This window comes from Onychostoma macrolepis, chromosome 03, assembly GCF_012432095.1.
Source record: "Onychostoma macrolepis isolate SWU-2019 chromosome 03, ASM1243209v1, whole genome shotgun sequence".
NCBI classification, from domain to species: domain Eukaryota; kingdom Metazoa; phylum Chordata; class Actinopteri; order Cypriniformes; family Cyprinidae; genus Onychostoma; species Onychostoma macrolepis.
Genome location: NC_081157.1, coordinates 45,801,044 through 45,828,251, shown reverse-complemented (window position 1 = coordinate 45,828,251; position 27,208 = coordinate 45,801,044). Strand labels below are relative to the sequence as shown.

Genomic DNA, 27,208 nt, shown 5'->3' with positions numbered 1-27,208 from the left:
ATAAATACAGTTTGGTTTAAATATAGATTAGACCACTTTATTTAATATAACAGTTCAGTATGATAAAATGAGATCAACTCATCTAGCTAAATGATTAAAATAAAACTAATATATACAATTTGATTTAAATAAAAAGTTAGAATAAAAATATTTAAAGTGACTTCAATAACACATCCAAGTACAGTACTATAGTAAGAAAACACAATAATGTAACACTAGAAACTATTTTCCAAATAATATTTTACACATTTAGAATATTTTTTACAATACTAATGCAGTCTTTTATGCGTTAGCGTTATCATAATCTGAAATACTAAAACCCCTGAACTATAAAACAGTCATTAGCATCTTTTTAGCATACTTTTCCATATGTGTCAGCAAATATTACAAAATATCCTCACCTTTTAAAAATGTTCTATAAATTCTACAATTTCAATATTATTTTTAAGGCAAACATGGAGTCATGGACCATAAATCTAACAATAAAATTATTTATTTGACTGCTTATTCATCTGACTTATTTCAAGTACTGATTTGTGGATTGTTTAATAATAAGTTTTTATTATTCATCCATTTCTCAGTGGTGTCTCATTTATTGCAGGCTTTCATCCAAAGCGACGAACACAGACTCAGCTCTGATATTTTGTACCAATAACCTCTTTTATTGTAGTGCAAAGAGAAAACAGTGAGACTAAAGTGATTTATTTCAGTACCGACCCCATCAGTCCAGAGCGAACGATGAAAACACCGTGAGAAACACACGAACGCAACTCATGAACATCAGCACTGTGACGAAACACTCAGAGAGTGAAGAACAAACAAACAAACAAACGAACCAAGCTCAGCGTCCGGACTGACGAGGGCCAGAACACAGTGTTCACAGTCAGTAGTGTTTCCGCCTAAATAAATACCAGCAACAGACTTTGGTGACGTTACATCAGAAAAAAAAAAAAAACAAATGGTCAAGCAGCAACCGGTGGAAACTCCTCCTCCAGCGGTTCATCCATGATTAGTGTCGAGAAAAGACAGCAGCTCTCTGGAAAAATCATTATAAAAGCACTTCATTTGTTCGTGGCATTAAAGGCTTCCAGCATTCAGCGTTTGTTTTCTGTGCAGCAGATGATTGACGGATGGCAGAAGGCACCGAGTGTGTAAAGTGCGTTCACATGCACCGTAACCCTGATCAACACCCAAATCTACAGTAAAAAGACAGCATTAAAACAATCAAAGTTTGATCTACTTCATTAAACGCAGTGGTTTCTGGCGCTAATTAACACTAAACTAAAACAACTACACACTGACGCTCGGATCAACTAAAAATAACAAAACTTCATCTAAAACATTGATAAAACACATTCTCTCTCCGCTCTCAGCAGGACGATGACAGACAGAAGTGCTGGACGAGAGGTAAAGCGTTCGTCAGGATCAGCGCTTGTGAGGGGCTTTATCTGGGCTGCAGGCGGGACAGGCCTCTGCGGGCTTGTGTCCACTGTCTCTGCTGGGCCAGGAAGGACTGAGCCGGAGCAGAACCGGGTCCCGATCTCTCTCCGGCCACCTTCTGATGAAGAGCCATGCCCTGAGACACAAACAGAGATCAGCTTGATACTCCAGCTCTACAAAATCAGATCAACTCACCCCTCAGTGTGCGGACATAAATGGAAAATTTGATATAAAACATTACAATTTATAACAAGTTTCTAAATTCCAATTAATGTAAATCAAAATTCTATTATTATTTTTTTTTTTCAGTTTTATTTTATTTATTTTCTGGATTCCATTTTAATGGTTGAATTAAAATTTTAGTAATCAAAAAGCATGTCTAATTAATTATGAAATTTAATTACAATTTATTAAATGTTTCACAAGCATTCCATTTTTAGAGCCCTATGTTCTATTCTCTATTCTTCCCCAAATTCTTTTTTTTTATTACCATTTCTATTTTTTTTCCCATTTTAATAGTAGAATAAAATTTTAGTAGCCCCCCCAAAAAAGAAAAGAAAATGTCTTATTAATTGTAATCAAAGTATACATAATTTAATTACAATTTATTCTAAGTTTAACAAACTAATCTTATGGAAATATGTTGTTTTTTCCCCTAAATTCAGTGTTTTTCATTTTCATTTTTTCTGGAATCTGTTCAATAATTAAAAAGTATGTCTAATCAATTGAATTTTTTTTTTTTTTTTTTTTTTTACAAAATAGGGCTCTATGAAATGTTTAATTTAATTTAAAATAATTTTTAATTTTTAAATTAATTTAATTTTTCAGAAATTGTGTTGTCCGTTTTAAAGTTTTTCTGGATTTTTATTTATTAATTTATTTTTAAATGGTGGTAATCAAACAAAAAGCATTAAAAACTATTTAGTTAATCTTTTAAAATGTAATCAAATTAAAATTTAACAATTCCTTTTATTTTTAAAAATGCCAAAAATGACAAAATGCTGCACAGCAGAGGTTTACTGTTGAAATCAAACCTAGGAAGAAACAAAATTCCTCAGAAATACATTAACTTATTAGCTTATATTTATTACTTTCTAAAATTATGCCACAAATAGATATATATAAAAATAATATAATAAAATAATGAAAAATCCTGCAAGTCATTTAACAAAAATACTTAGAAACTCTCCTAAACGTGTTTAGAGTTTTGAATGGTTTTCTGCAGCATCTGACAGTGTGTTGACATGTTCCTGCGGTTTCCTCACCATGTTGTACCAGGCTGAGATGATGAGCTTCTCCTCCTGGTCGTGTCTGGAGCGCGTCTTCTCGAAATCATGCTGAAACACACAGAGACGAGCGTGAGATCAACACCACTACAGTCACACAGACTCGCAGATAAACTGTGTGTGTGTCTGACCTCCAGGTGCTGTATCTTCTTGTCCTTCTCCGTCAGCTGGTTCTTCAGCGCCTGAACTTCAGCAGGAACCACGCTGGACTTCTGCTTGGGGTCCAGAGTCTTTATGACCTGAAACACACACGCCTGGCGTTCAGGGAAACTGTCCTCATACTATACAGCACTATCTCTCTGCAGTCTGTACTGACGGTGCGAGCTTTCTCCACGTATCTCTTGTATCGCTCCTCCATCCGTCTCATGTCTTCATCCTTCTTCTTCAGGATGTCCTGCAGCTCGTCGATCTTCTTTGCCACTGACACACACACACAGAAAGAGAGTTTCTTTATCACTCTGTAATGTGACAGAAGCTCAGATGTTTCTGTAGGACTACTGTAACAAGCAGTTGTGTAACATAAAACATGGTTTACTCTTCAAAAATCAGTTTTTTGTCATACTGTAATGAACTGATGCAAAGCTTCAAACACACTCCAGTCTGTTCAGACTATCCTGACTCTGAATCATTTAAATGAATCAGTTCATTCAGATGAATCGTTCAGTGAACTGGTTCAATTCAAAAGCACTCGCAAAAAACGCTGCACTGCATGGTTTCATTAAAGGGGAAAAAAAATAAGCACAAGACAAAAAAAATAAAATTTATTTCAGTCTAAGCTAACTTTTTTTTTTTTTTTTTTTTAAAGACCAAAAATACATTGGAATATATTACTGAAATAAAATAAAAATAAAGCTAAAAAGAAATATAAAAACCACAAGAACATTACAAAATGATTAAAGCTATGATACCTGGAAACTGAAAATATAATTAATATTACATTATAAATATAGAAAATATTCTTTATAATATAAAGACAAAAAAAACTTTTTCACTCAGTTACCAAGGCAACATTTATAATTTATTAATTTTCTAAGTACTAAAATTACTAAAACTGAAAATAAAGTAAAGCTAAACAGAAAAATAAAAACTAATAAAAAAGACAAAAGCACATAAAATTACTAAAACTACAGCAAAATTAGAAACTAAAAATAATTACTACATTATAAAAATAATAAGTATAAGACAATTATTTAATTATTCTATGTGGAATTTGGTCATTTACTGCTGTTAAAATATGCTATTTATAGCCTTTTATAATCGCTGCACAAATTAGCATTTCAGATGTTCACATTCAACTCCAGAAAATCACATACAAACCATATCTATCGTAATCGTGTGTGTATTATCTTATATAATCTATAGTGGCTGTTGTCATGTTTATTTCTGCTGTGTAAAAGCCTTAACATGTATGCTCTGCTGAAACTCACGTTGTTTGTGACGTTACACCCGCCTCTCCGTTCTTAATTTGTCAGGTATACATTTCAAGTATAATACACATTAGTAAAAGGATCTATTTAAATTTTTATGTGTCTATATACACTTTGGGCGGCCTCGGTACATTATAAAAGTAGCCCAAAAAACCACAACCCACGGCTCTGTAATTTTTCCTGCGACTGTATTTTCAAAATAGCCCACTTGTGCCGTTACCCTGGCAACACTGGTGCTGCACCCTCATCACACAATGATAGATAACCTTCCGCGCTGCGATGACAGGAAGTAGTTGGGGTCAAACCTTATCAAACGATTAATTTGCGTAAAAAAAATATTAACATGATGATAAAATTGATTAATCGCATGCATTAACGCGTTAACACTGACACCCCTAACATACACACATATATACATATATATATATATATATATATATATATATATATACACACACACACCAGTGGCGTTCCGTCCATATAAGCTGCGAATGCGCCGCATACCCAGGCCGTCTGAGAGAATGAGTTCACGGGCTAATGAATATAAACATGATTATAAGTTGATCTCTTGTCATTTGAGATGTGACTTAAAGCTTAATAAAGTGTTGGGAATAAGTATGTAAAATTATTTATTTGAAAACAATGGTCATTTTCTGTAAATCTACGTCAGTGAGACAGTGACGGAAGCTTCCGGGCGAGCGGATTCTCCGCAGCTTTGGCGCCTCCGCTCTACGGCTATGACTCGTCAGGATTGTAGCGTGTTCTCAGTGATTTGCTGGTAGACTGCTGATTTCATGCGCGAGGTAAGCTGGAAAAGCCCAGGTGGAAAAATGCGCTGTTGCTGCCAGATCTCGATTGCCGAAAATTACATTGTGTTTGATGCAAAACTAACCCGACGAAATCATATGAAAAAAAAAAAAATCATAACTGTATATTTTCATGCTTTCTCAAGCAAAGCAAATTTTGAAAGTCCACTAAAAACATATCTGGTCATAGACAATGTTGATGGCGTTATTGTCAACATGCCCAAGTAGTAAATAAATTTTAAAAAGTTTATAAAAATGTATACAAAATTTGAAATAACAAACATCAGGAAAAAATAGGAAACAATACCTTTGTTTTCCGTATACTTGTGTCGCTTACAGTTAAAGTCCTTCTGTGATTTTATTGTTGTTTGCTTGGCGATATTTTAAAGATATTATTATTATTTATTTTATTTTTGGTATTTTGCACGGTCTATTATTGTCATCCGGGTGGGAATTTTAACTCCTATTCACTGGGAATAAAAAATAAATGGAAAAAAATAAAAAAATAAAAAAGAGATTCATTCAGTTGATGCAGAGACGTTGACCGGGGCATCTCCCCACGCTCTGAATATTATGTATCATAACGTAACTACATGTAAACGTTATTTGGCGGTTTTTACTTGGAAAATCAGCTGTTTTCTAGCATTCGAGTAACTATGGATAGCCCTGAAACGATAGAAGGAGGATTGGAGATGAATTTCATTTACAAATAGCCTAAGGTAGGAATGTGCATACTTTTAAATCGACACCTGCCACGGTGTTTTCCTCTTTGAGTGTGTCCTAAAACCGATTGGGGGTCTTAATCTTAGCACTCAGCATACCCTGTTAAAAAAGTCACAGCTCGCCACTGATATACACAGTATCTCACAAAAGTGAGTACACCCCTCACATTTCAGCAATTATTTTAGTATATCTTTAGTATATCAAGGGACAATTCTATAGAAATGAAACTTGGATATATTTTAGAGTAGTCAATGTGCAACTTGTATAGCAGTAAAGATTTACTGTCCTCTGAAAATAAGTCAACATTCAGCGATTATTGTCAAAAAAGCTGGCAACAAAAGCGAGTACACCTCTAAGTGATAACAGCTATACGTCATTTAACCATGCAAAGCCACATGTCCTATTCATCATGTTCATGTTTTTTTTCTGCTTGACAGGAGTCAGGACCATACAAATTTGTGTATCTTATATTACAGCAGTTAAAATTTGGTGATTTTAGCACAATTCTCTCATACTGACCACTAGATGTTCAACATGGCACCTCATGGCAAAGAACTCTCTGAGGATTTGAGAATTAGAATTGTTGCTCTCCACAAAGATGGTCGAGGCTATAAGAAGTTCAGTAACACCCTGGAACTGAGTTACAGTACAGTGGCATACAGAGGTTTTCCAAGACGGGCTCCACTCGGAACAGGCCTCGCAAGGGTCGATCAAAGAAGTTGAGTCCTTGAGCTGTGCTACAGGTGCAGAAGCTGGCTTCGAAAAACAGATGCATGAGTGCTGCCAGCATTGCTTTAGAGGTTGCAGAAGCGGAAGGTCAGCTTGTCAGCGCTCAAACCATACACCGCACACTGCAACAAGTCAGTTTGCATGGCCGTCATCCCAGAAGGTGGCTCACAAGCAAGCCTGCAAACAGTTTGCTGAACACAACAAGAATCCCAGAAGGTGGCTCACAAGCAAGCCTGCAAACAGTTTGCTGAACACAACAAGAGCATGAATTACTGGAACCATGTCCTGTGGTCTGATGAGACTAAGATAGATGAGGGTGATCTGATGAGGCTCAGATGGTGTCCAGCATGTGTGGAGATGCCCTGGTGAGGAGTACCAAGAAAATTGTGTCTTGCCTACAGTCAAGCATGGTGGTGGTAGCTTCATGGTCTGGGGCTTCATGAGTGCTGCTGGTACTGGGGAGCTGAGGTTCATTGAGGGAAACATGGATTCCAACATGTATTGTGACATTCTGAAGCAGAAGATGATGCCCTCCCTTCAGAAATTGGGCCGAACGGCATTTTTCCAACATAATAACGACCCCAAACACAACACCAAGGTGACAACTGCCTTGCCGCTGAAGGTGAAGGTGATGGAGTGGCCAAGTATGTCTATTGAGCACATGTGGGGCATCCTCAAGTGGAAGGTGGAGAAGCACCATGTGTCTAACATCCAGCAGCTCCGTGATGTCTTTGTGGAGGAGTGGAAGAGGATGCCAGCAACAACCTGTGCAGCTCTGCTGAACTCCATGCCCAGGAGGATTAAGGCAGTGCTAGATAACAATGGTGCCCCTACAATATATTGACACTTTGGACACAGTTTTGACATGTTCACTTAGGGTGTACTCATTTTTGTTGCCAGTTATTTGGGCAATAATGGCTATATGTTGAATTATATTTAGAGGACAGTAAATCTTTACTGCTATACAAGCTGCACACTGACTACTCTAAAATATATATAGGTTTCATTTGTGTAGTATTGTCCCTTGAGAAGATATACTGAAAGTTTTGCTGAAATGTGAGGGGTGTACTCACTTTTGTGAGATAATATATGTAATATACTTCATAATATTTACTCAATACTAATATTATTACATACACAAAGTATTTACAGATTTTTTTCATAAATCTAAAAATCGCAGAAATTTTTGATACTTTATCTGATGATTAGCTTGCAGTTTGATGAACTAGCTTCAGAGTAGCTTATTGTGTGTCTGTGAGCCAAATCAATACAGATGGCATCAGAATGACCTTTGACCTGCGGCTGGTCTAGTGTGTGTGTGTCTGTGTGTGTGTGGACTCACTGTTACTGTCCACATGCGGCTCCAGATCATCAATCACCTCCCGTTTCCTCTGCAGGTCAGAATGAGCCTCGTGGAGCTTCTCTCTGATCAAACACACACAAACACAGCATTAACACAACATCTAATTAACACACTGGCTCAGAGAGGACAGACAGAGACACTCACAGATGCTCCTCCAGCTTCTTCTTCAACAGCGATGACTGTCAGGGAAGAGAAACAGAGCAGTGAGACGCTGAGCGATGAGGATTTGTGTTCATCACACACCGTCAGTGATGATCACAGCGCAATAACAATCAGTGTCCAATCAGAAAGCAGACGGGCCGGTGGGCGGTACTTACAATGACCTGAGGCGGCAGATGATTGGTCGATTAGGAGAGGTGGGCGGATAAAAACAGACGAGCAGGCGTTAATTTCAGCACCGCAAACAAAACAGTTACAGATTTCACACATCAATCAACCAGAGACAGACAGAGGCTCTTTACAGGATACTGTGTGGTTTAACATCAGATCAGATGATCAGGTGAGTCATATTACATCAATCAATCAATCAATCAATCAATCAATCAAATCACAAACAGATGGAAACCACTCAACCGCTGCTGTCTGAGGAGACACGCCATTCACTACACATTTAACATCCACTTCATGGGGATTTGACTGGAGCATGGGTTATCTGATATATGATATGAACCTCAAAAAAACTGCTCAAACTTCACTCCAAAGTAAAAAAAATTCTATCTATTAACAAAATATTTTTAATATAATTTAAAAAAAATTAAAAATAAAGGCTAAGCAGAAATATAAAATTCTAATAAAAATGACAAAGGCACATTAAATTACTAATTATATAAAAAAATAAAACTGTGTATATGCATAGACCTAGTTCTTTAGTTCAGCCCAAATTTCACTCCTATATAAAACTTATTTAAAAAACAAAAAAGTTATTAAAAAGGTAAAAACAAAAAGTAAAAAGCATAAATTACAATGATGTATAAATACTTTACAAATAATATATATTTTTATTTTTTATTTTCATTTTTTAATATCAATTCTAAAACTAAAAATGTGATTAAAAAAAAATAAAAACATAAAAACAAGTGTAAATTGCAACCAAAATACTATGATGTATAAATACTTCATAATTTATATATTTTTCAATAATATATTTTTAATATTTTTATATTTTGTTTTAACAGGACTTCCATTTGGATTTGACTGGATATTATTATGATATTATTGATTAATATTATTCAGCTCCGCCCACATTGACTTCATTTTCTCATGTCAAATCATTTGCGAGGTGGAACAAGTTAGACTAATGTCATTGACGAATCGTTCGCAATAAGAGCAGAGACATGAATTAAGGAGTCGATTCTGTCTTAAATGAGGCAGATCGTCCATCAGACAGCAGCACTGAGTGTTTGTGGACTGAACGGCGTGATTTTAGCTCAGACACAATCATGACGTGAGGAATCCGTTTTCCGTCTGTGTGTGTGTGTGTGTGTTACTGACGTCCTCAGTCTTGCTGTCCTGCTCCTGTAAAGCTCTTTGCAGCTCCTCCACCTGAGTGCTCAGCTCTGAGATCTGCTGCTGACTCAACCTGACACACACACAGACAGAGAGAGAGAGAGAGAGCACGTCACACTCTGTACACTAATGTATCTGATACACAGACACACACACACACCGGTTCTGCGTCTCGAGTGTGTTCTGGCAGCGTTGCGAATCCTCCAGCTGCATCTGAAGCTCCTCCAGTCTGTGTCTGTACGACTCCTCCTGAACACACAGCGTCTTATTCTCCTGCTGCAGATGCACAACCGTGTCCCTGACACACACACACACACAAAACACTTTCACGTTAGACTCATCTTATGTACACAAATAAGTACAAAGGATCATGTGACACAGAAGACCGGAGTAATGATGCTGAAAGTTCAGCTTTGACTCAGAAATAAATTAACATATTCACATAGAAAACAGCCATTTTTGATCCAAACTTTAGACCGCTAGTGTGTGTGATTAGTATTAAAATTTGAAACTGCTAAACTGCTCAAATGTTTAACTAATAAAGTCCAGAAACACTACAAGCTACTACTAAAAATAATTACCACCCACATTGACTACCAGTGATTGACATGACTATCAGATTGTATAGTTTATGTAATTTATACAATTCATTACATAATTCATATATTACAGCTGTAAAAAAAATAAATAAAAAAAAAAATAAAAAAATAAGGATTATGAAAAGAAAATTAATATTAGTGATTAATATTAGTGAAAAGACTAAATATTAGTGATGCACCAATTTTTTTATTAAACCAAAAAAAAAGAAACAGAACAAAAATTGATAAATTATGAATAAATGTATTAATTAATCACATTTATATTATATTAACATTAAAAATACAAATGGAGTTACACAAACATTTCATCTGCACATTTAATTAACTGTTATATCAAATTTTAAATTATATAAAATGAAAACCATTTGCCCAAATATATTCGGTTGTGGAAATTTTTGTACATTGCAAAAAAAAAATGCTAATTCATATAATAGAAATAAAAAAGTACTATTTAATTGAATCATTCTATGATAAAAGATAATGATTAAAAATGCAACACTAGCAGGCTTTTTTATAGTTATACTAAAACCATTCAAAATAATTGCCATTACTCATTAATTTAGTTAACTAAAACTGAATAACAAAAACTGAAATAAAAATGAATAAACATACAGACATTTTTTTTAAATACAAAAACAACAAAATTACTAAAATAACAAACTAAAATGAAACCAGAAAATCTAAAAATAAACTAATTCAGAATAGGGCTGTCAAAATTGGCTGAAAAACTAAATTCGAATTTTGTACTGAAATATCAATATTCTAATTATACTCAAATTTAAAAAGGCATAATTTCTGTTAGGGTGAAAAAAGCTTTTAGCTTCTCGAGGCCACAAGAGGGCGCATGAGCAAAATCACTAATGCACATTTCTTCAAAAGGCAAAAACAAAACCAAAAACAAACAAACAAAAAAAAACAGGACTATCTTTGAAAAAGAGCATAATGTTTAAAATATTATTAAAAAACTATATATAATTAATTACATTGCTTAAAATTAGAAACAAAAAGTATCATGTATGTATGCATAGTTTAATACTAAGGACCAAAAACCAATCACAGAGTACTTTTTTCATTTAAAAACATGAGATGTAGCGGGATGGGGAAAAAAAACGCTATAAAGTCTCGAGACATGTTTTTTAAAAGTTGAACTTCCATTAATTTGACATGGCTTTCTAAACATGCGGCTCTCTAATGCGAGTCGCGAGTGCAACGGTGATAGATGTCCCTCTAGAAAATGCGATAAATATGCGTTCAGTCAGGACCTCTTTCGTCAAAGTACATTTATTAATAAAAGCATACAGTTAATGTTGACGGTATGGTTCTGTTCTGGGCGAACTCCATGCGCCCGTCCATGCAGCCATGCCTGGACATAGCGGGGAGAGCAGCAAATGGATGATTGCTATGTACTCAAACACCTCAACGGATATCCATTTAAATAAATAAATCCCGGCTAGGAGGAGTTGGGGATGGCGTGCAGCCAAGCAACAGAAGAGAGGCTGAATGAATAGGATTTAAATAGACCGCTGTAATACGTGTCGAAACCAGATTGGTACACGTCAGGTACAGCTGATCGTCAGCTGATACGAGCTTGACTAACGTGGCCTGCCTGAACTAACGCGATGCTCAATTTCTGTGTGAACGGATTGGTTCAGTTTTGAGGTAAACAACATCATCTCCGCATTGATAATCTCTTTTTCCGCAATATTTTTGAATGAACAACACAGCAGTGCCACATCCAGTGGGTTCAACTGGATAAGCTAAAAAAAAACAAACAAAAAAAACATTAAAATGCAACGACATCTGCATCGTCATCGCATCTTGTGTGCCACTGATAAGGCTGCCTGATGCACACCTAGCAACGCTTTTGCATTCGAATATGGATTTTTATTTTAAATTCGACAAATATTCAAAATTGAACATTTTTAAACTATAATAGTATCTCAATGATAATAAAATAGCATGAACTTCTGAGAAGTCTAACAAATTTTAAAAAAATATATAGACATTTCTTAAATAGTAAATGATCAAACAATGAAACAAAGTGTTGGAAATGTTTTAACCCTGGCTAGTGCTCACCTGAGCTCTGTAGGCATGATCTCTGCCGCCAGGCTGCCGACAGCTCCTGAAGCAGCGCTCAGAGAATCTGCAGACGCAGGGAGAGAGAGAACTGATTGGTTAAGAGTGTGAGAGAGGGCGGGGCTTGTGTTTCCATCTGTAGATGCAGTGTGTGTGACCTGTTAAGCACTGCTGCTGGACCTGAGCACATCTCAGCTCTACAGTCGTCTCTCTCAGCGTGTCTCGCTCACATATCAGCTTCTGCAGCACACATACACACACACACAAACAAACACACACAGTCATTTACGTTCACAGTCACAGAGTCACTCTGCTCTGACATGAGGGATCAGTGTGGTACCTCTCTCTCCTTCAGAAGCGTCTCGTATTTGTCGTTGAGGTTCTTGTACTCAAACTGCCATTTCTCAGCTTTCATGGCCTCGGCCGAGTGTTTGGCGCTCATCTCATGAGCCTGAGGAACACAAACATTCATCAGTCATTCATCTGAACGCACTGCTTTACCTATGCTCTCAACGTCAAATGCAGATATGTTAGTTCATGCGTTTATGACCTCAAGGTTAGACTATTGTAATGCTTTATTAGGTGGTTGTTCTGCACGCTTGATCAACAAACTACAGTTGGTCCAAAATGCAGCAGCTAGAGTCCATACTAGAACCAGGAAATATGACCATATTAGCCCGGTTCTGTCAACACTGCACTGGCTCCCTATCAAACATCGGATAGATTTTAAAATCTTGTTAATTACTTATAAAGCCCTGAATGGCTAAGCTCCTCAGTACTTGAGCGAGCTCTTATTGCATTATAGTCCTCCACGTCCACTGCGTTCTCAAAACTCTGGCCGTTTGATAATACCTAGAATATCAAAATCGACTGCGGGCGGCAGATCCTTTTCCTGTTTAGCACCCAAACTCTGGAACAATCTACCTAACACTGTTCGGGAGGCAGACACACTCTGTCAGTTCAAATCTAGATTAAAGACACATCTCTTTAGCCTGGCTTACACATAACACACTAATACGCTTCTATTATTCAAATCCGTTAAAGGATTGTTAGGCTGCATTAATTAGATCAACTGGAACCGGGAACACTCCCCATAACACACGATGTACTCGTTACATCGTAAGTAGAATGGCATCTACACTAATATTTGTCTGTTTCTTTCCTATTCTGTTTCTCAGTCCGTATCCGATCAGATGATGGATCAGCACCAAGAGATGATGGCTACAGCCCTGATCGTCAGCGGAGACCAGGACACCCAGATGACCCCCAGAGACAGATCCCCAGTGAAAACCTCGATTAAAATACAATAAAACTAAAAAATATAATAAAATACCTAACTACATAATACTACTATTGTTAGAACTTGCAACAAAATTAAAATAGAAATATAAACTTTTGAACTGCGGGTTTCGTCTGGTCAGAGGAGAACTGGCCCCCCGACTGAGCCTGGTTTCTCCCAAGGTTTTTTTCTCCATTCTGTCACAGAGGAAGTTTTGGTTCCTTGCCGCTGTCGCCTCTGGCTTGCTCAGTTGGGGACACTTAATTTCTAGCAATTATCGCCGATTTGATTGCACAGATACTATTTAAACTAAACTGAGCTAGACAATGACATCTCTGAATTCAATAATGAAATGCCTTTAACTGAAAATTGAGTGTTTAATCTTATCATTATACATTACTGACACTCTATCCTCCAATTTGATACTGTTAAGTGCTTTGACACAATCTGTATTGTTAAAAGCACTATATAAATAAAGGTGACTTGACTGCTTCAGAGTCCAGCTGACGTTTTGATTCACTTGAAGCCGTTTTCTGAATTCACCAGTGAGTCCAGACTGTGTCCGTGTGAAAACACTCCAACATGAGGTTCATGAGGACTCAGAGCCGGTATCAAAGCGCTCTGGCCTAATTGGTGGAAGTGAAACAAAACTGATAGAATTTATGATTTATGAACATCTCTTTGCTGCATAAATTTTCTTTGGTGAGTAGTTTGCATTTGTGGCATTTAATGCATTTTCAGCAAACAAAGTGCTGTTCTAAATGCATGTTACAGAGAATCTCACAAAAAATAAAATAATATAAATATAATAATTAAAAATAATATTTTTTAAATGGTATGGATTACATTTGTAAAAAAATAAAAATAAATTATATATAAAAACTACATATATGTACTGTACAATAAAACATTCTATATATTTATATTAATGCTGTCAATCGATTAAAAAAAATTAACTAAATCGCACATTTTTCTGAAATTAATCGCGATTAATCCACCTAACATTAAAGTTTTTAAATATACTTTTATATTACAATAATTTCACATTCAATCTCCACATTAATGTACAAACAACAAAGATGATATATTTTTTTATATTTGTTTAATGGCATTTTTTTTATGACTGAAGGCCAGTATCACTGATACCAATAATACTGAAGTCTCTATAAAATTGCTCCCCCCTCCCTAATATTTAACCATTGACTATAGCCATTCAACATTAGAGTATAATTGAGAGCTATCAATTTTAACAATTATTAAGACTTAAAAAACCGAATTCTAATTTAAGTGAACTTAAAACAGTCTTCACATAAACCCATTATAATAAATGTCATATTTACCTGTGCCCATCAACAGAAATTGAAGTTATCAAACACTAAATACTACATTAAGAATTCATCTATAAGAACTCATCTATATTTAAAGCTATAAAAGTTTTTTTCCTTTTTTTTTTCTTTGTACTTTGATTAATAGACATCCCAGCAGCTGGTTATTTTGGCTGTTATTTCTTTAAGAGCTGTCGCTGCTGAACATGACGCGGATCTGACACGCATCGTATTTTCTCTCAACTCTCTTTCTCTTCTCTGACCCACTTCAGGTCTTAAAGTCTCTATTAATGAGCTGACGAGTTGAATCGGGTGTGTTAGATGAGGGAGACAGTGCTGGGCTGCTCCAGGATAGTTTTGAAAACCATTTCAAAGACATGTTCTTAAATGGGACTCATATAAAATATTACATGCATGCACAGTTTTAAGGCAGCTTTAATCACCTTTTTGGTAACTTCATGACTTAACGGACCACGACATTGCATGCACGTAGGTTATTTCGCGCTTTGATATGAAATGATACAGGCTACAGCACGCGCCGGTCTGAAACATCTCCGGTCTGATGTGGTCATAAAGACGATCTGCGACTGAATAAATGCACTTCTTGAGAAAAAGTGACAGAAACAGCAGTTATGAGAGGGGTGACCAACCCTAGCCCCACCCCTGTGTTAATTGCGTTAAATATAATAATATATTAATCAAAACAGCACAAGTCTAACAAATTAGTACATTTATATAAAAAAAATTATAATATGAAACAATAAATTAAACTAAACTCACTTAAAAATAATTCAATTCAAACCTGAAAACTAAAATTAAATACAAATTTAAATTAAAACTTAAATATCATTTTTTTGGGGGGGTCAAAAAGTAAAGTTCTTTGTGACCTATTTGGTAACAGAGTCAAAAGTAATGATTAAAAAAGCGATGTGAAGTGGCATTTCTGGCATCTTGATGTTTGTGGATTGCTCTTTAGTGATAAAACACAGCTCTGCTGACGGTGTGTTGTCGTGAGGAGTGTAAGCAGCGCTCCTTCACCTGTCTCTTGTAGGTGTCGAGCTGCGAGCGGATGACGTTGGCTCGGCGCTGCTCTTCCTCCAGCTCGCAGGTGCGCTGCATGTAGACGTGGTTCCTCTCCTCCAGCAGACGCACCTGTCTACGCAGATCGCCCAGATCCTCCAGCTTGCGCTTGTACGTCTCCACCATGGCCTCCAGGCGACTTACGCGGTCAGACGAGTGCCTGCAGCAGGAAACACCAGTGATGAACACAAAAAGAGCGTGTCAAACAGCAGACAGCGAGGTGTCTCGTCTTAAAAAAAAAAAAAAAATCTATATTCTATCTACTCGTTTTCTTTAAAAACGAAAAAACAAAAAAACCTTGCTAAGTGTACTGCCTTAGGCTAACCGAGACTTGTCATAGCACTTGCATATTGTTGCTCTTTTGTTGGCTTTGATTGCTTCTATTGTCCTCATTTGTAAGTCGCTCTGCATAAAAGCATCTGGTAAATGATTAAATGTAAATGTCTCGCGTCTCGGACCTGAGGATGTCCATCTCGTCTTTGAGGGACTGGGCCTCCTGAGCGAGGGTGGTGAGCTCCTCATTCCTCAGCTGCAGATCCGTAACATCTCGCTCCAGAACATCTGCTCGCACACGCAGGTCGTCCCGACTGCTCTCCAGCCTCAAACACACATACAAACAAACATTATCAGGCTGCAAGATTTGGGCTGGATGTTGTAGTAAGTTTGACAGAGTTTAATATCTCATATCACTGATGCTTAGAAGATATCAAGGTTAAACGAACAGAAGAGGATTTTCATTTTGACCCAAAAGGACGCAGCAGCCTTGGCATGAGATCTCTTTCTGGTTCACATTACTGGTGATAAACTATAAACAAGCTTTATGGGTTCATTTTTCACATTCACATAGACATATACAGAATTTAAGTAATAATGATTAATTATATTAATTGTATTTATAATAATATTATATTAATGTAATACAATGTAAATGATACTATAATATTATAATTCTTTATTTTCAATTAATGATAAATATGAATTTAAATTATAACACCATATAGAAATAATAATATTAGAATTACTTATTATATAGAATTCAATTAAGAATTCAATTAAGTAATGATTAAGGATATGAATTTTATTTCTAATTATATGATCATAATGTTAATATAATACTACATAAATATAAAACTATAACATCACAATTTATAATTATCATCATATTGTTAATATGATACTAATATTAGTATCATATTAGTATCATATTGTTAATATGATACTAATATGATAAAACTATAATATTACAATTATATATTTTTTTATTTGTAGAAATGGAAAACCAGAAGCTAATAATTATGACTATAATACAATACAGAAATTATATTGATAATATTATGACAACGGTAATAATAAAAACAATAATACAATGTTGAGTGTATATTTTCATATAAAGATGTAGGTTTTATACACTTTTCACTGTCCAGAGCACAGAGTCAGAGAGGTCTACGGATCAGATCTGGAGCATCAGTGTGATTTAAGCCTGAGTGTTTCAAGTCTGAAAGTTTAGAGCTACAGAAGACCAGCATAAACACTCTGGGCCCTGTCGTGGAGCTGCGCGAGGGGCCTCACACCTGTAATTCTCCTCCTGCAGCTGCTCCATCTGACTCTGCAGCAGCAGCAGCTTCTTGTTGGTGATGGTGGAGGAGACATCAGGCGTCTCGCAGTGATTGAGACGCTCCCGCAAAGACTGAAGCTCCACCAGCAGCGAGGACTTCTCCTCCATCAGAACAGACATCTGAATCGCACACAAACATCTCGCTTATTACTCAAGTCAGCCTTCCTGCTTTTATTATCATTCAGTTCAGCAGTCACCTGCTGCTGGAGCTCCCGGCAGCGCTGGGATGTGTAGTCTCTATTGTCTGTCTCTTCACTCAGAAAATAATACTTCCTGGACTGAGGATCAACAGGACGAGAAAGCGTGACATAATGCAGAAAACCCAAGCCTGTCTGATCCTAAACACCTCACACTCACTCACCTGACTGTCGAAATCACCGTACGGCTCTGGAGTTCCTGCCTCCACGGGCTCTTTGGTGAGCAGCTGAGACACAAACACAGCAAGACCTCCATTAGATCAACAGCACAGTCTGCTGCTCTTTACAGATCTACACGCGGCCTTCTGGGAGAACAGAGCGAGTTTCACACAGATCAACGGAGAGAGACTGTCTTCCTCATCGTTTGAATGGAGGAAGTTACAGAGAAAACATTTGAATAAAGCCCAAAAGTGATGATAGCGATCAGAGACTTGAAGTACTTCACATTCACTTCCTCCACGGGGACTTAATTGATGTATTTTGGAGCATGTGTGTGAATTAAGAAAAAACAGCAGGTGCTTGAAAAGACTAAAAAAATTCAGTTTAATGAAATTTAATGTCATGACAAGTCTTACATACACTGCTGTTCAAAAGTTTGGAATCAGAAGGTTTTTAAGATTTTTTTTGTTTTTATAAACATCTCTTCTGCTCATCAAAGCTGTATTTGATAAATACAGAAAAAAAAACAGTAATATTGTGAAATATTATTGCAATTTCTAATATTGGTTTCCTACTTTAATATACTTTAAAATAGAATTTATTTCTGTAATGCAGAGCTGAATTTTCAGCATCATTACTCCAGTCTTCAGTGTCACATGATCTTCAGAAATCATTCTAACTTGCTGATTTATTATCAGTGTTGAAACTGTTGTGCTGCTTAATATGGTTTTGGAACATGTAAAACATTTTTCTTTGAGTAATAAACAATTAAAAAGTGCAGCATTTATTCAGAATATAAATCTTTTTTTACAATATAAGTCTTGTAAGGTCCACGCACTTGGCCCAAGGAAGGTTATCCAATGGTGGATGAAGGTTTATTGCGTGTTCGGTCTTTTCAGCGCGCAAAGTTATTAGATTTAGATTAAATTCTAATCTGACTCCATTTCATTATGACCTCGAAATTAGGTTGAAATGCAAATTGGTTCGTCTGTTTCGAATTCTTCTTCTTCTGACATTTGATTATTCTAGTTAACTCTTTACTTTATTACTCGTTCATTAGGAATCTATGTCGCTGAGGGTGTATCACGCCGGCCGATGTACATTTACCCCACGGTCACAAACCCTCCAGTCTGATCATTAGTCAGAGGTTATGACTAACATGGCTTCATGCGTGTCATTTTTAAATAGTGGTTCTGTTTAGCCCCCTACAGTCACCCATATAACAACTTCGTTAAAGCTCAAACAATAATCAGAGGTTATGGCTAGCACTATGATACTTCAGTAGCGTTTCTATCTAGCCCCCTATAGCTAATCTAACTATATAACAACTTGACTAAAACTGAGACAATAACCAGAGGTTATGGCTAGTACTATGAAATATGCCCGAACCATGCTAGTATTTCCATAGTTGTTTATCTAGCACCCCATAGTTAATGCAACTACATAACTTAACTAAAGTCAAGCAGTTAGTCAGAAATCTAGAAACTCACCTGATGTGCCCCATCTAACCTGAGATCTAGTCTGTACTAACCCTGGACGCATGTTTGCGGTAACATACACCTTCACTTAATCTACTTGAGAAAATAATTTCAGAGTAAATCAGAATAAAATCAAATGTAACAATTTATTACTAGTCAGGTAAATATGTATTATGCCAATTTTACAGCCAATTCAAAGATATCAAATCAATACAAAACCTCAAAGATTAATCTAAGAGTAAGCATACCTGACTTGAGAAAAATACATAGTATGAAGTGTGCGAACACTCTCCGAAATGGAGACAAGAGCTAACTATTGGAATTTGCATTGATCAAGTAGAGTTATCATCTTTTGGGACAGAAGGTAATTTGCATGAAAGGCACTGGGAACTGACCCGCCCTCTACAGTGTGCAAAATCTCTCTAAACTCTTAGGATCTGTATTACCTTTTAGTTTACTTCTTATAAGAATGAGCCCATTGTACCAGTCGCCCTGAGACAATTCAAATGATACCAAACATGACTGTGAATATCACTTGCATTAATGTAGAACATTACAATCTACTATTGACCATTTTGAGCAGACTGAGTAGAAGGAAGGATGGGTGAAGGGATTTAAGAAGAAACAAATGGAAGTTTCCTCTTAACCTCCACTCTGTGGGGTGTCTCGAAGTTGCCCGTGCATGTTTGTACTGTCTGTTTCACAGGAGATCAAAGTATCTGAGGTTCTTTCATCCTTACAGTCTTTACTATCACTTTTTATCCATTTAACACATCTTTGCGGACTAAAAGTGTTAATTTCTTTAAATAAAAAAAAAAATTAAAATACTGACCCAGAGGACTGGAGTAATGATGCTGAAAATTCAGCTTTGCTTCACAGGAATAAATTATATTTTAAAGTATATTAAAATAGAACACTGTAATTTTAAATTGCAATAATATTTCTAATTACATTTCTTTCTGTATTTTTGATCAACTCAGTCTTGATGAGTATAAGGAAAAGATATCTATATCTATCATATATCTATATATCTATATATATATCTTACTGATCCCAAACTTTAGAATGGAAATGTATCTTAAATGGTATAATAAACATCTTAATTTTTAAATATGTTACATTTTTGGGACAGAAAAGCAAGAATCGTGAAACAGCTTAACGTGATTATTAAAGTTCAAAGGGCTATGATTTACTGCGCTGCACGTTTCAAAGTCAAAATGCTGCACCGTTACACGTTCAACAGGCTTGCAGTTTCAGAGCAGTTTATAATCAAATAAAACTGCATATTTATGCTAAACGATTGCTCATGATAGACTGTTTATCAGTTATGAAAGTGTATATTATAAAATGTACTGTAAATAGAGGGTATGATGGAAAGAGTGAATATTTTATCTCCCTCGTCTGTTCAAATGAACATATTTCAAAATAAGAGTCCTTGTGCATTTTGGGCTTGTTTATAATTAAAATACAGCATTATGCATGTTTTTTCTCCTGGTTATTATTGGTATTTTGGTTACATCATAAACTGTCTCTGGTACTGTATATGGCATTTACCACAACTATAAATTAAACGAAGAATTATGAAATACAGTTTACAGCAAACTATTTACAAACCCAGTACACATTTTGTATTCTGATTAAATCATTCTGCATGTAAATGTATCCTTGTATCCCTTTATTAAGGAAAAACACATTATTTGCTCAGTTTTCATTGCATTCTTAGTTTTTTTTTTTTTTTTTTAATATGCTCCTAACTTTTTCAAATTAGAAGCACACGTGTAACAGAGGTGTGGTGTGGTGTGTACCTCTTGTATAGCCGTCATCACAACATGCTGCACTGATTCCTCCAGCGTCATGATCTGCTGAATGTGCTCTGAGAAAGGAAATAAATCATATAGTTATGACATTTAGGCTGATGGTTAATGAACAGACAAAAAAACAAATAAAAACAATGCTATTTAACAGAAATTATTCTCAAGTAATTTTGAAAAACATACACCTACTAAAGTCATTATTTTACATTGAACCGGGAAATATTAGTAAAATATTAAGGTTCAGTAAACAAATACTTCACTGAGTTAGAATTATTACAATTATTAATTATATCTGAATTATTATTTTATTTATTTGAAATATTTTAATCACACACTATATTGCACAATATTTTATAAATTAATATATTAGTTTTAATGATACAGGTATATTTAATTGTTTATTCTATTTAAGTATATACATATTAAAAAATAATACTTTTTTTTGTTAAATCAGCACAAGTTCTTTTATTATGGTAATAAACTGATTATATTACATTTAATAATTTCATATAATATTATGCAAAACCCTGAAGATTTTACTATAGCTTCACATGCGTTTCTGATTACTTCTAGATGTCATCAGATTACAAAATGTTTGGGAGTCCATTAACACTTGTCCTGACAGATTGATAACAGGTGTAAATGGTGTCTCTCTGGTTTTTCCCATCACTCCCCTCTAGTGATTTCTCTCATAGTGCTCGAGTCTCTCTGACCCTCCATTCATGCTGTCAGCGGGGGTCGCTCTAATCTCAGCTCAGTTTTTGTTCTCTTTTCTAGTCCATCTATCAGACCGTAGCACTGTGAGGTCACATGACTGATCATGTGACTCGGGCTCGTAATCTCGTGTACCTTGTTTCTGATCACAGCTGACGGCGCAGCCCAGAACCAGCTGAAGCAGACGACCGAGTTCAGTCACGTCCCCCATCTCACCGATCAGACACACGTCAGGAACGTGCTCTTCAGACACCTGCTGACTCAACACCTGACACACACACACACACACACACACACACACACACACACAACACGTTACTAGCTAACAACAGCCTCAATAACAGGTTAATATAACTAAAAACTTCAGAGGTTGAACTGAATATTGTAAAGAGTTAAAATAAAAAAAGACCCATTGTACAGAAACAAATGTATACATATACAAACGTGTGTGTGTGTATTCATAAATGTGTACAATGGGTCTGTTATTTTAGTATCGCTGATATACTACTAATGATTTTAATATTTTGAACTCGATTTTTTATATTTTCCCTTTTCACTTTCATTTTAATTAAGTAAATTTGTTTGCAAATGTACCTTTTCTGTTAGTAATTCCTATTAGTTTTTTTTAAAATGTCTACATAGTTTATTATTTATTAGTTTTATTTATTCTTTTCATTTAAGTAGTTTTTTTAATGTAGTTTATTTATTTGTTTATGTAGTTTTAGTTATTGTAATATTCAAAGTAAAATAAAACAAAAATGAGAAATGTTGCCTTTGCATTATTTTATTCATGATTATTTTTATATTATATTATAATAATATATATATATATATATATATAGAGAGAGAGAGAGAGAGAGATACACATACAAACACATTTTCACACCCATAAATAATAAAATGCATATTCATTCCCCCTTGCTTCCCCTTTTATGAACGTCTGCTTCAAAGGCACAAAGGAAAGCAGCTTTTGATAGACTTCAATCACACAAACACATAACTCACATCATGATAATACTCCATCATGCTCTGCAGGATCTTCTTGAGGTTGCTGACCTGTCAGAGCACATATGTGTTTACTCAGACCCATGAACATCCAGTATACTGAACAGAAAACATCTTTACTAGAAAGAAATCTAATAAAACTAAAGTACCTTCAGCCTCCAGTTTGTGCCGCCATCCTCTTTTATCCTGCTGAGCCACGTCTCATTAAACCAGGACGAATCTCTGACAGAAACAGAACAGAAACGCTCTTAAACCACAGAGCCAGTGAATGAGAACCATTCACTATCAGCTGTCATATTTGACATGTGCATCTGTCAGATCAGCTTTCACATGAATAGTTAACGTTCCTTCATGAACATTTGCAGAAAGTCACACCCACACGTTACACTCACATTTTGTTGAGCACATGTGCGATGGCCACGCCGCTGGTCAGCTCATGTTTGCTCGCGCACGACGGCACCTGAAACGTCTGCAGCTGAAACACAGAAAGCGACAGAAAATTAGACAAATACAGACATGAAGAATGTATACAAAAACAGGACAGTTTAAAACTTGCGTTGTTTAGGGTCTAAGACACCTTATAGAAATTTTTTTAAAAAAGATTAAAATAAATTAAAGACAAATATATTAAAATAAATTAATTAAAATATTTTTTTAAAATAAACAATACAAATGGATTAAAGTCAAATTAAAGTTAACAAAAATGTATATGTACTATAGTGAACAGATTTTTTCTTCTAATAAATATAAATTAAATATAATAAAATAAATAAAAAAAACACAAACTAAATATTTTTCAAATAAACCTTTACAAATATTTGAAAATTCACATTATAAATGATAATAAACAAATAAAAACAAACGTTCATACCTACTTTGATATATCAGAAGTAATATCTGCATACTGAATTGTTACAGAAAAACATACTAAAAGACTGTCAAAGTAAAATCATAAATTATTTATTATTTTTAGTAACGTTACATAAGTAACAGCACTATGTCTCAAAAGTGAGATAAAAAAACAATACGTTTTTTTTGAGGTTAATAAAATAATGGTTTGTTCCTCAACTGTGAGGGACATTTTAGTTATTTTATTTGAGGAGCATATATTGATTTCATCGGAGGTTATGTTGTTTTGAACTCTTATAATCAGTCTTTAAACTCATTTCAGGACCTTTGGTCAGTTACATAATGAGTTTAACACACCAAACACACACATGCAGGGCTGTATAAAGCACTAATAAAATCGCCTAAATGGCATACTAGCGAATAATAAACAGAAAACGGCGATTCATTCATTAAAAGTCATAAACTCGGTGAAATGTGAGAATCCACCTGCTGCTAACAGGCTAGCTCGCTAAACACAAACAAACAACTAACGTTACTTCCTTCTCAGTCAATACAGACGGACACTCTTTAAATATCAGCTGAAGTGAAAGGAACGGGTTTATATCTTACCCAGATGAATAAAGAGTCACTCAGTTGGTGTTTATTGAGGCTCATGGTGCCGGTTTGTGCTGCTACACACACTAGCAGCGCTGCTAAATGCGCTCGCACTAACTGACGCGTCACCGACGCACAGATTTGCGCCACTAGAACGCTAGTAGCCATAGCAACACAGCGACGCGCGCGCTGCATATTAAATTAAATACATGTAAATAATCAACTTATTTAAATCTTTAACTTACAAAAATATTAGTTTACCCAAAAGTTAAAATCCCGTCATTTACTCACCCTCAAGTTTCAAACCTGTATCAATGTCTTTCTTCTGTTGAACACAAAAGAGGATATTTTGAAGAAAGTTCGTAACCAGCTGCCGGTAGCCGTACATAGTATGTTTTATCCATAATATGGAAATCAAAGAGGACCAGAAACTGTTTGGTTACATCCCTCCTAACAGGCATCTTCCCCACTGCGTTTAAGCAGGCTACCCACTGCTCAAAAAACCTACATTAAACACTTCTCTGATAGAAAACTACAGACCTGTCTCTCTCCTTCCATTCATAGCGAAAACACTTGAACGAGTTGTCTTCAACCAGGTCTCATTGTTTCTTTCACAGAACAACAAACTGGACGCTCAACAGTCAGGTTTCAGGATTCTGCTGGATCTATCTGCCGGTTTCGACACTGAATCATCAGATCCTCCTGTCCATCACTGGGCATCACTGCGATTCCACTTCCCTGGTTTGAATCCTATCTCACTGGTAGGTCTTTCAGGGTGGCCTGAGGTGAAGAGGTCTCCACAGCACATACACTGGTCACTGGGGTTCCTTGGACCCCTCCTCTTCTCCACATACACTACATCACTGGGTCCCATCATACAGGCACATGGCTTCTCCTACCATTGCTACACTAATGAAACACAGCTCTATCTCTCCTTTCAACCAGATCATCCAACGGTAGCTGCACGGATCTCAGGCTGCCTGGAGGACATCTCGGCATGGATGAAAGAACATCACCTACAGCTCAACCTGGCAAAGACTGAGCTTCTTGTCTTTCCCACCGATCCAACTCTACAGCATGATTTCACCATCCAGCTAGGTTCTTCTACAATTACCTCATCAACTTCGGTCAGAAATCTTGGTGTAATCTTTGATGACCAGCTGACCTTCAAAAACCACATTGTAAAGACTGCTCGATCTTGCATGTTTGCACTACACAACATCAGAAAGATCAGGCCCTTTCTGACGGAGCATGCTGCACAACTTCTTGTCCAGGACCTTGCCATTTCTAGGCTGGACTACTGCAATGCTCTTCTGGCTGGACTTCCATCAAACACAGTCAATCCTCTACAAATGATTCAGAATTCAGCGGCACAACCCATGTTACACCTCTCTTTATCTCCTTGCACTGGCTACCAGTCGCAGCTCGCATCAAGTTCAAGACACTGATGCTTGCTTATAGAACAACCACAGGCTCAGCACCCGCCTACATGCACTCACTATTAAGAATCTACATCCCCTCCAGAAGTCTGAGATCTGCTAGTGAGCGACGCCTCGTGGTACCATCACAAAGAGGCTCAAAATCACTCTCCAGAACATTCTCGTTCACCATTCCTGGCTGGTGGAGTGATCTTCCCACCCCTCTCCGGAGTGCTGGATCCCTGTCAATCTTCAAGCAACAATTGAAAACTCATCTCTTTCGACACTACTTGACTTCATCCTAAACTTAAAAAAAAATTTAAAAAATAAATAAAATTATCTTTCTCTTTATTTATTCCTTCCCTTGCTAGCTTGTACTTATTTGAGACTTGGTGTTACAAGCACTTCGTCTGTCTGATTGCCTCTTCAAGATGAATCGCTTTATGTATTCCCCAATTGCAAGTCGCTTTGGATAAAAGCCTCTGCAAAATGACTAAATGTAAATGTATCACGCTACATTTCCATCATTTATATTACATTTTTTTGTAATTAAATTAATAAGGTCTGTATACAGCGGTTCGTAAATGTAGAGAATTGGTTAAAATTACAAAATTGTAAAAAAACAAAAACAAAAACGTGTTTTCCAGACATATTTAAAAATAATAATAATAATAATAATGATAAAACCAGTGTGACGCAGATCTGTTGTGTGACCACTAGATGGCAGAAGCCAACAGCCAAAGTCAAGTGTTAAACTTTTTTTTTTCATTATTATTATTGACCAGAACGAATATAAAACATTATACAAAAAAGTACATAAAACATACTAGAGTGTACAAACAATTGATTCATTAATCAAAAATAGTTTATTCATGAAATTTTTTTACAAGTTTTCTTTGCTTTTTTTATTTTTTTTTAAATAATGCTCAAAAATCAAAAACAGTATACAAAAAAATAATACAACCATCAACATAAAATCATATACAATAATAACAAAACAAAATAAAATAAAAACAAAATAAAGAAGAAAAGGGGGGTGTTTAATACATTACAAACTGAAAAGAAAAAAATTGAAAAATTGTTGACTTACATGTCATTAAAGATTCTTTGATTTTTAATTAACAATGTTCTGGTGTATTAGTCCTTAGTCTCTTGAAGAAAATGAATGAAATTTGGCTTGGATCCTAGCCATTTCTTCTTATGTGAAATTTTTCCAAAATATATAATAAAAAGTTGTAGGCAAGTAAAGTAACATTATTACTATTACTTTCATTAGAATAATACATAACACATACATATATCAAAATTATTTAACTTAAATATAATATTTGTTTTCCCTCTAATTAAATTTTCCATATCCACCCAGAAAATGTTTTATTTATCATGAATACTAAGTGCTGAAGCTCCCTAAATTCACACATGACTCTTCACAGGTAAACCTGTGTTTATATTAGTCTTGACATCTTTTATTGACATTTTTTTATTGAATGCTTGAAAAACAAAAACAAATAAGAATGGTCATCATTGTGAAATCATAACAATACAACAACAGTCCAAGGTCATTCAGTCTTTCAGTCCAGAGGAAGTGCCAAGTCCTTCAGCAAAGCCATTGTTCTTTAAAAAATGTGCTTTTAAATTCGTAGTGAACTCAACAGATTCAAAATACATTTTCAAGTTTGAATCTTAAAAATAGAGGTTTACATTTAGAAAATTTACATTTATGAAT

General features: G+C 35.6%; 1 protein-coding gene across 1 annotated transcript; it reads right to left on the bottom strand.

Moving 5' to 3' along the window:
* Positions 1 to 636: 636 nt before the first annotated feature.
* Positions 637 to 24,237, bottom strand: hook2 (hook microtubule-tethering protein 2). The gene is made up of 22 exons (XM_058768601.1): positions 24,080 to 24,237; positions 23,014 to 23,096; positions 22,771 to 22,843; positions 22,622 to 22,672; positions 21,752 to 21,884; positions 20,894 to 20,961; positions 17,616 to 17,678; positions 17,452 to 17,532; positions 17,211 to 17,374; positions 16,098 to 16,238; positions 15,598 to 15,799; positions 12,296 to 12,406; positions 12,114 to 12,195; positions 11,956 to 12,022; positions 9,441 to 9,578; positions 9,266 to 9,353; positions 7,919 to 7,953; positions 7,754 to 7,836; positions 3,043 to 3,146; positions 2,858 to 2,965; positions 2,706 to 2,777; positions 637 to 1,576 (listed from the first exon to the last, which is right to left on the bottom strand). The coding sequence occupies exons 1-22, from the start codon at positions 24,230 to 24,232 to the stop codon at positions 1,445 to 1,447; spliced, it is 2,232 nt and encodes a 743-aa protein (XP_058624584.1). The 5' UTR covers positions 24,233 to 24,237; the 3' UTR covers positions 637 to 1,444.
* Positions 24,238 to 27,208: the final 2,971 nt, after the last annotated feature.